The 11,063-nt window shown below is 33.0% G+C and overlaps 1 protein-coding gene across 3 annotated transcripts in view; it reads right to left on the bottom strand.

The window, feature by feature from the left end:
- Window positions 1-229: 229 nt before the first annotated feature.
- Window positions 230-11,063, bottom strand: part of PALS1 (protein associated with LIN7 1, MAGUK p55 family member) — a 115,386-nt gene continuing 104,552 nt past the window's right edge. For all 3 annotated transcript variants that reach the window (XM_051977863.1, XM_051977862.1, XM_051977864.1), the window contains exon 14: window positions 230-3,558. In XM_051977863.1, the coding sequence (XP_051833823.1) occupies window positions 3,382-3,558 (177 nt within the window). In that variant the 3' untranslated portion in view covers window positions 230-3,381. The remainder of the gene's footprint in view (window positions 3,559-11,063) is intronic.

Genomic DNA, 11,063 nt, shown 5'->3' with positions numbered 1-11,063 from the left:
GCATTACAGAAGAAAGGATGAGCTTTTTGAAGTAGGAGTAATGGTTACCTTCCTTCAAAAAAAGAATTTTATTCCTAAGAACAAATAAGCCTTTAACTAATTGTCCAATTCCTGGCCTCAGGTGGAAATTATAAATATATAAAGTTAGGTAGCCTTCAGAAGTGTGTACCATTTAGAACTAATGAGTGAATTTAGCAAAGGACACAAAATCAAAAACTTGAGAACATGATTATACAGTGATTTTTTAATTTGAAATCTAGAAATATAATTTTACATTTTTTTTTACATTATAATGTGCAATTTATGACATTTCATAAAATACACAGTGCAGGTACAAGGTAGAAAATAGAAAGCAGGGGTTAACCACAGGTCTCCAGAAAATTACCTTTGTTAAGGCTAATTCCCTGGGGTTCATATTTTGAAAACAGTTACATTCATATTAATACTTGTTAATGCTATCATTAGGGAGGGAAAGAAGAAATCCAGGTATTAAATTTTCATGGAAAGCAAACCTGGATTGATTAGAATATCAAAAGTTTCCCTCCTATTTCAGTTTGAGATTAGTTATTACCTATTAAAAATTCTGTATAGGAAATGTTTATTACAATAATGTATACAACTGGGATCCATTTTTCTCTTAAAAAAATAGAGGGTTCTTAACTCCCCGATAAGGGAATTCAAATCAGAACTACAACATAAAGAAGAGAAGAAATGAAGTCTGGACAGGTAAATGTATAATCAAATGTGCATTGTATTCTGGTGTGTAGTGTGAATTCTCTCTCTTAAATTGCCTAAGGAGAAAGAAAATCAACAAATGTTTTATCGACAATTTTCACATCCTTTGTGTACTGAAAACAAATTAAGAAATGGATTGAGAAAGCATCTGGGGATGAATACACCTTCCATGTTCACCAACCACTACCAGTAGCATAAGGTGAGAGGAATTGAGGAGATGGAAAGATGAGGACTTTAGTTAGACAGAAATGTTTTGTCAGGTATTTCTAAAGTATACCTGAGTTGGTGTAGTAGTTATTCAGTAAAAACCTGATTCAAAGATTTTCATTATTAAAATGGACTGCTTTGCTTTTGCTTAACATTTGTAATCCAAAAATGGATTAGGAATCCCTAGGGAAGGTAGAAGACAAGGGTAGCCTTTACGCAAAGATTCTTTTCATTCAGCTGCAGTACAGCTGCAATAACAAGAGGATCCTCTACACATGATGAATGAAGCTGCACAGCACCAGAATCTAACTTAAATGCATGGTAGGAATTCAGCTATCAAAATGTTATAATGCAGGCTTAACAAAGAGTTGTCATATTAAAGCAGACCACACAATCTCTACCTTTTATTCCTGAGAACAAGTTAAAAATTGTAGAGATTTGGAAAGCGAAGTGCAAAGTAAAAAATTTTTAATATGTACCCTCAAATTCAACGAGTGCTTCCTTTGTCATTCCGACTCCATAGGCAAGATATGTCTCATCTGGAGTGTCTCAGACTTGATGAGAAAAAGACTTATCACTTCCCTTAACAAGAGAAATGTTAATTTCATACTAAGGAAAAATATTTTAGAAATTATTTTCATGCACTATACCTTTCCAGTCAACTTAGGGACTCTTCAAATTTGAACAACAACAAAAAATAAAGCAATGTAGACTACCTAGTGTTTTCTATTACAGATAATGTATAGCAATAGAAAAACTGAGTGTATACACAAGACAATGTGACAAACCATTAAAATCTTAACAGCTTATATTAAATTAAGCTATAAGTCAACTTCATTCCAGTGTTCAGTTTGGGGAACGAATGAGGAAATAATATTGCAATTAAAGATACTAAAAAAGAAAATTAACATTCACATTTTATGTTTTGTCCCCTCTCTCCTTTACTACTTCACTTGAATGCTTTATTTACCTTCTAAAGGATGAAGAGAATAAAAACCACCTTTCTGTGACAATAGTAGTGTTGTAAAGATGGACAGCTACAGAGCAAATCTAAATCATACCAACTCCAGATGTAGCATTTTGGTCTTAAGAAGCAGACCCTGCTAGGACACAATTCATATTTCTATACATGTAATAACTATTCCAATGCCATTTTCCTAAAGTGCTATCAAATGACTTTCAGGTCTTCCATTCCTTCTGATCTCAAAGTCAACTTTTACAGTATTTTACCAGGATTTATCTAATTTTACTCCAATATTGAGTAAGTGAATGAAAATCATTGATCTATTAAATATTAACTTATAGTATAGCAGCTATATTGAACAATCAGAATTCCAGTTTATTACCCATTACAGTCACAAGAAATGCTATGCTCATATTAAAATATAAAACATTATCTAGTACTCAGTATCCTCACTAAAAAAAAAAGTTACTTAAGCATTATGAGGAAGAGACCCATTTTGTTAATTTTTTAAAATCACATTTCATTTGAACATCTTCCATAATAACGTAACTTATTTTTTCTGTTGTACTATAGATCAGAGAAAGAAGTTCTCAAATCAGTTGATTTATAATTTTAAGGGAAAAGAGAGGTGCATAAAATATTCATACTTAAAAAGACCAACCATAGGGTGTCTTTCACTGGACCCAAGGTTGCTGAATGTGAAGTTTAATGTATAAAGTTTATTCTGAAAAGACAGAAATTTGAAATATTTACATTATAAATATCAGCCAAATTACAGTACTTTCCAATTGGAATTTAGTTTAGGATAAAATATAATACACTTAAGAATGAATTCAAGCCTAACAGGGTTGAACCAGACCAAAGTAACATATCTTTTTATTTAAAAAAATAAAATTAAGTCTGTGTGTGTGTGTGTGTGTATGTATTTTTTTAAAATCTAAAGATAACACTTTTGAAGATTAAAACGAATTTTGGGGGGAGAAGGGGGCACAAATGATATCCTGCTCTGTAGTTGAGAGGTATATTCTGAAAAGACCAAAGATTCCATAAGGTAAATTCTTAAGTGTTAAATAACATCAGTATTTATAACTCTGTGACATGGATTGTATCTAATATACATACACACATGTATGCATATACACTACATTTTATGGAAATGTGACTGGATAGAAAATAGTTGTTCAGTAAAAACAGGATCCAAAGATTTTCATGATTAAAATGGGATTGCTTTGTTTGATACTTAACATTTATGATCCAAAACTGAATAAGGAATCCTTAGAACAATATAGGTGAAAAACTGTTTACAAACAGCCAGAACACCTCCTAATCATATTAACATAAGTGATATAAAAACAGAGGTATAAAGATACTGTTGGCCACCTAATACTCAAGTCTCATTGAAGTATGGAGGCGATTTTCCTTGTTGGCAGTTTGCCAAAGAAAAGTACAATCATGCTATGGAATGATTTTTTTTTTCATCGCAGCCAGGTGGATGGTACCCACTGAGGTTCTGTATCAAGTTTGTTAATTAATCTAAGCAATTCCTGATAGGCCTTATCAAGATCTGAATTCACAATTGCAGTGTCAAAGTAGTGGCCATTGTTCTGCTCCATCTCTCTAGTCTTCTCAATGATGTCTCTCAATTCTTCTGGCTGAAAGAGGAAAATAAAAACATTGAGATTTTATCCATTAAAATTCTGAAAAATGGAATGCATATTACAGTAAAAGATGTTATTCTACATAAGCACAGGAGCAATGTTTAAAAATGCCTATAACATAACCTCTTAATACAATCAAACTGCCAAAAAAAATATAGAGCTAGAAAAAATAACACTATAAGCAAATTATTTTCTCAAGCCCTTTTTTGTCCTTTACCTCACACTCTCTGTTCATATTCTTTTTTTCCCCCTCATCCCAACTATTACTAACAAATATTCCCCCAAAGTTCAGTTGTCAATTTTTGTGGAAAAGCATTTCTTAAATGCATATTACCTGCCAAACACTTGTGTTAAGTTCTGGAAATAAAGAGAAAAATGAGACAGTTAAAAAAGCTCATGAGCGTTCAACTGAAGAAAACAGGAGAGTTCAAGTGGAGAACTGATGACCCACACTAAGGTGTGCAGAAGTGGTTAGATAAAAAATACCAGTGGTTCTTAAGTACTGGGCAGAAGGATGAAATCCAATGCCCAGAAAACTGGAAGGGATAGCAGCAGGGCAAATGGTAAATGAGGCCTAATAAAGCTATTTTACTTAAAGAATTGTACTTGTTTTTCAAAGAGTAAACAATCACATTTGTCTTGCAGACAAAGGTCTGGGCTGATAACTTTTGAATAAAACAGGAGATTAGCTTCAGCCATCAGAGTTCAGAGTCTCCATTCCCTAGGGCCAAGTGAGCTCTTTGTGGTTTTGAATCTATATTATTTTCCCTCAGAAAAATAATTTACTTTTATAACTTCCATGTATCATTTAAACACCAAATTTCCAAATCTATTTCTCTCACAGTTGAGTGATTGACTATAAGATGTCTTGGTTATAACCTCTAACTCAGCATAAGCAAAAATTAATGTGTGCATCCCTGTCTCCTATAAAAGAATATTCCAAGAAACTTAAAACTTTCTGTCACTAGCATACATAATTTTTTCTCAGCCAATCTCAGAATCATCCTTGATTCCTCCTCTTCAGTCTCACATATGCCTTTCCAGTATCTCAGAAATCTATGCCACTTTTCACTCTCACTGCTAGCATCTTTTATTCAGGACTGACTTACTTATTGCCTGGGGTAATGCTATAAGACTCCCATTCAGTATGCTCACTTCAAATCTCTCTCTTTGAATCTATAGACTAAGATAAAGTCAAAATGGATCCAAGATTTAGATGTAAAGAATGATACTATAAGCAAATTAGGAAATCAAGGGACAGTTTACCTATCAAATCTCAGGAGGAAGAATTTATGACCAAATAAGAATATTAGAGATCATTATGAAATAGGTATTTCTGATTACATTAAATCAAAGCAGTTTTGCACAAACAAAACCAGTGCAGCCAAGATTATAAAAGCGGCAGAAAGCTGTTAAACAATTTTTAGAGCTAGTGTTTCTGATAAAAGCCTCATTTCTAAATGTATAGAAAAATGAGTCAAATTTATAAGAATACAAGTCATCACCCAATTGGTAAGTGGTCTAAGGATATGAAGACAACTTTTAGACAAAGGAATTAGAAAAAGGAGATAAAACTATCACTTTGCAGATGAAAAGACAGTATACTTAGAGAATCCTAGAGAAGCATCCAAAAACCTAATAAAGCAATAGCTTTAGCAAAGTTGCAGGATATAGAAAATAAAACCACATACATTATAGGCATTCTTTTTTTAATAAAAGTCCAGCACCAAAAGATAGAAAAATTCCATTAGAAATATGTAAACACAATTACAAAACATTTCTTACACAAATAGATCTAAACAACTGGAAAAATATAAACTGCTCATGGGTAGGTTGTAATATGCAAGAAAATGACAATTCTACTTAAAATTGATCTACTTGTTCAGTGTCACACCTACCAATCAAACTGCCAAAAAATTATTTTATAGAGCTAGAAAAAAAAAAACAAAAACAAAATTCACCTGGAAGAGTAATAATATCACATTAATAACAATACTAAAGATGGTGGGCTAGCAGTACCAAAAACCAAACTAAAACTAAAATAGCAGTCATCAAAACCATCTGGTCCTGGCTAAGAAATAGAGTTATATAGCAGTGAAATAGATTAGATAAACACATGACACAATAATCAATTACTATTTATTAAATCTCAAAACTAGCTTCTGGGATAAGAACTATTTCACAAAAATTGCTGGGAAAACTGGAAAATGTCAGCTAAAGCTGTTGCTTCAAACTTCAGAATTTTTCACTAATATTTTCAGAATTAAATCTTAGGTTTTAAAGTTTTCTAATGTGATCCTTGTTCTCCTGGCCTACACTGTAATCTTTATTCAGAAAGGGTCCTGAATCCTAGAAACAATACTGTTCCTCAGGATTTCTTTAGTCCTTGATCCTTTATCTGTTCCTTGTTAGGTAAAAGTGCTGCTCCTCTTTGCCTCTAAATCATAAGTGGGTATTGGCAACTGATTTGACAAGTGATGTTTGGTCCTATGTCCACTGTGGGCACAGGGATCCCCTCTAATTTCACTTTGACCAGCTATCATTTTCCCATACTGCTACTTCTATTATTACCTAGTACCATCCCTGATGTTTAATCCATGAAGACTTAGAGCCTTTCTACCACAGAAAACTGTTTTCAACTTCTTTAGTTATTTTGGGCTGAAAGAATTTCTCAAACGTTTGTTGACTCTGTCATTGCAAAATTTCATTTAAGGCATTCTTTTAAAGTTGTCTACAGGAGGATTTTGGGAGAAGTTATCTAAGTGTTTTTCCAACTCTATCATTTTGGCTCTGTCCCTAGAAGTCCCTCAAGTATGTTGTAAATGACAGAATGACAGAACTTTTATAGTGAGAAATCCAATGAATGAGATCCTATTACCTTCCAAGTTATCATACACTTGAATTCAAGTTTAGCTTATAGATACATTTTTAAAAGTCCTTTCAAGGGTATCCCTGGTCAGGATTATATGGTTATGAGAAATCAAGACTCTTTGAGGTAATGTTGCCAGTTAGATGTTCCATGATGATCCTGGAACCTCTATGTGGGCTTTTCACTTCCTCAATGAGTTAGAGAAGTCCTGCTGTCAGTCTGCTAAGATGAATAAAAGGGGATGGGGGTTTGATTCTGTGAGACACAGGAACAGTCTCAACTACACTTTTAGTTTATTAGCCTCAGCACACTTATTAATAACAACTACTTATATCAAGATCAAAAAACTCAATTGTGGGTAAAAATGAGTTGGTGAAAGAAGGCCAAAGCAGTTGAGCAGGCTGAGAGATATGACATAGCAGCTTAAACAATGCTTAAACAATACAGTTCAGACTTCTTCTACCATGCCCCCGTTATTCAGTCTAAGCCTAGAATTTTTACTTTAGAAGTATTCTCTCATCCTCAGAACTCTCGCTCTGATTAGATGACATTGCTCAGAATATCCATTTAAAGTGGAGTGCTCAGGCCAGCCATGTCTATTTTTTTTAAAGGCTGTATTCCAGACTTTTTCTATCATACTTCTGTGCATGGTACTTCTGTCTCTCTCTTACTTCTCTTTCATTAATTTCTGTATACTGTATTCTCTCTTTAGCATGTAAGGTCCTGGATGGTAAAGACAATTTTTCTTTTTATTTACATTAGCATTCCCAGCACCGAGCACAGTATTTAGCACATGTAGCATTTAATAAATGCTTACAGACTGCTGTCTTAACTGTGCAAGGAGCTGAATTACCCTATGAGGAATGGAATCTTCTTTCCATTTCTTTCAAAATAGGTCATACAAGTCCAGAGGTCAATTCAAGCACTGAGCAAAAAACAGAAGGCACTAAGGAAAAAAAATAACAATTGATCTAAGAATATGAGAAAATTGAGACCAAGCTCAGAGAAAACTGCAATATCTGCAAACCATCTCTGTTGGAAAGGTTGACTCCTAATATTTCATAAACAGAAAGCAAAATTTTCTATTTAAAAATTAAAGGAAATTACGACTATTATTTGGCTGAAGTTCTTGTTGCTGATAGCAAAAAATGAAAAGTGGATCACTCATAGCAAGCATGTCAAGAAGTATCTGAAATCAGTAAAGGGGATGCAAAAACCATATCCTATGAAGACTGAGTCTAGTCTTGAACTTTGTATTCTGTTATATGAACCAGAATTCTCTAGAAAAATTTTTCCTTTGCAGAGCACTTTTACAAAGATTAAACTTGCAAAGACCAATGGACAACCTGAAATTGAGGCTGTTAAGCATCTAAGTAGATGAAGCTGAAGCAGAATGGGAGAATTAAAAAGTAGACCAACTTTGTCTACATTATTCTAAAATGTAAACAGACTATTTGTAACCCCACAAATAATTTTTGACTTAGGTTTATGTTACTACTGTTGTTGTGTTTTTTTTTTTTTTTTTGGCTGAGGTAATTGAGGCTAAGTGACTTGCCCAGGGTCACATGGGTAGGAGTGTTAAGTGTCTGAGACCATATTTGAACTCAAGTCTTCCTTAATTCAGGGCTAGTGCTCTAACCACTGTGCCACCTAACTGCCCCAGGTTTATGTTGCTTTGATCTGAATTTCAATATGGCTTTTGTACTTTTTAATATTTAAAAGTAAGCAAATATAAAAAGTGATCTGTTATAATGTAACATAACCAAAATGGAGATAATAAAACTTTCTATAGAAGCACAGTATAATTTTGGTATACTTGTGATTACACAAGACCTATGGGGGAAAGGAGTGACTGATTACAGTCAGAGATGTGGTTATTACAGGTACTTTGGGATTACTGGACTCATGCATAGGACAGATGTCCTTATACTTATTACATATCATACCATGTGTAACTGTGGCATAAACAATCTCAAGGTAAGTTATCTTAATATAAACTTTTAATCTAGTTAATTTACTCTGAAGGGTAAAAACTATTCGTTCCATTATAAAATTCCCTGCTGTTTTGCTTTCATTATTTTTACTACACTTATTTTATTTAGATAATCTAAGGCAAAATATACAAGTTAAAAATGGCATAAGAATGAACCAGTTGATTTTAAGTAAGAATAACAGACAGCAGCAAAATAAATAAAAAACAAAAACCCCTATATTTAAATTTGTAAATTTTATGCTTTTCTGATTTTTATTTGTTTAACATACATATACTGTAAAATAATTAACAGAAAAACAATTTGACTTATTTAATGTCTTAATGAAATTCTCATGAATAATCCAAGAATAACTGTTAAGAAAATACATAGTAATGTGTAATGACCGCCTATTTAAAATCAGCCCAAGCCAGGAATTCAGGTTAAGGGAAAAATCTTCAATCTTTATTGAAGTGAAGAGGTGAATAAAGATTGCGATAGCAATATGGGCAAGAAAGATTGCGATAGCAATATGGGCAGCTACAACAGGAAGCCAGCTAACAGAGGGGGATCTGAGCTGAAAAGCCGTCCCAATAGCAATGCAAGCAGTCTCTCCTTCCCCTTCCTTTTCCACTCCCCTGCCTCCACCCACCAAAATCGTCATTTCCTATACAACACATCAGGACTTGCACAAAGAGTGGGCGGGGCCATTCTTTCTCCAAGCATATATATTAATAGAATATGGCCCAATTACTATTTAGCCTCATATGCTTGGGACCTCAGTGCATCAACTCAAGCCTCAGCCCATTACAGTAATGCTATATAAGTAAAATAAAAGTTTTATGATTAGAATGCTATGCTTCCACTTGCAAACTCCAAAAAGCTGGATGAGCATTATTGCGGTGATCTCATGACTACCAAATGACATCTTTCTTCATAAAGAACTGAGTACATGATATATCATTTCATGTCCTTTGAATTTCAGAATTGCTGCCCCTTTCAACAAAGAGAGCTATGTTCCATCTAATCTCTAATAGGAGATACACCACAAGATTAATATTTTTTTTAAAAGCAATTAAGTGCTTAATATAAGGTAGGTGCTAGGGATTCAAAAAATACTGTATTTTTTACAAACAATGATAAGACTCAATAGATGTAGTTGACTATAAAGAAACTTATGCAAAGGAAGATAATGATATCTCATTTTCATTTTTTGGAAAAATCTTTTATGTTTATGCAAGGATGTTAATGGCTGATAGTTTTAAAGAACCAAATATTAACATAGTCCCCATAAGCAGATCAATAAATCTCTGATCCATCCAGATAGGAACATTTACATCTTTCGAAAGAAGGAACACATTTTGAAGTCATCCTTGTATGAAACAAGCATTTTGTTCTTAAATGACTCATCTTAACCTTACAAATGTATATGAATCTTCAAAGAATGACCTGCTTATTATACATATTAAAGTGAATAGTAGTGAAGCAAACTGGCTTGAGTTATCTCAATGCTACTTTTTGCTCAGAATCAACATAAGAATAAGTACAGGGATTTGGATAGCAGCAGCCATACTGTTGACTACTTTAAAATCATCTTATCTTGCTATATTTAATGTTTCTAGTGTCATGTTAACCATGTAATTTAGAAATTATGACTCAGAACATATTCAACTGGTAAGGCAAAATTTAAGAAAAGTAATATGAAAAGCAAGTCAAAATATGAAAAAAAGGTTAAATATTAATATACCTTGAAGCAGCATCAAAGCAGCTGGATGAAAAAGAAAAGTAAAAGGATCAAGGATTTTATACTTTCATTCCTTATAGTGGGAATTGCATTTGTAATCTCTATTTTTTAACCTGCTATTCCTCTTAATCACTTGAATATGAATATTTCAACAGTGGGATTAAAATTTAATAAAACATACACAAAGAAGAATTTCAAGAAGTTTATTCATAGACCAACTTAAGTTTCCAAATCATCCAAAATAAACAAAGGGAAAAAAAATTCTCTTGCAGTTAAAGTCCTATATCTAGGCTTGAACAATTTTAGACCAGAATCTTCCAGGACCTGAGCTATCTGAAGAAGAAGCAATCTGAAGCAGCAGCATAGAGTAGTGAATAGAATGCTGGGCAATGTAGTCGTAAAGACTGTCACCTAAGTCCATGTAAGATATGTTTAATAAATTGATTAATTGTAAAAATATCTATTTAATATTATGTATATAAATGTAGAGATTAAATAAGAAATCAAAGTTAAAAGTTCAAAATTTTATATAGAGAGAAAAATAAGCAGAGAGGTTAAGTGATATGTCAAAGGCAAAAAAGTAACCAGGAAGGGGAAGGGGAAAGGATTTGAATCCAGGTCTTTTCTTTTTCTAAAAATCCTGTTAACTCTCTACTATAATCACAAGGTCTCCTGTGATTAAGAAACACAAGTGTAGTATATTGTTTAATATCTTGAGATGCTTTAAAAATAATATTTCAGCAGTATCAAAAATTAAGTATAACAAAACTACAGGATACTTTGAGACAAGGTTCTTTCCTGGGCCTTTTTCTCTCCTCCCACTATACTATTTCACTGGATCTTATCAGCTCCAAGGATTTAATTACAACTTTATCCAGATGATTTGCAAATCTGCCTATTTGCATATTCTCCCTTA

The sequence above is a fragment of the Antechinus flavipes genome, chromosome 2 (genome assembly GCF_016432865.1).
Source record: "Antechinus flavipes isolate AdamAnt ecotype Samford, QLD, Australia chromosome 2, AdamAnt_v2, whole genome shotgun sequence".
Lineage (NCBI taxonomy): Eukaryota > Metazoa > Chordata > Mammalia > Dasyuromorphia > Dasyuridae > Antechinus > Antechinus flavipes.
The sequence above is the reverse complement of the archived record's forward strand: the minus strand, read 5'-3'. Positions and strand labels throughout refer to the sequence as shown.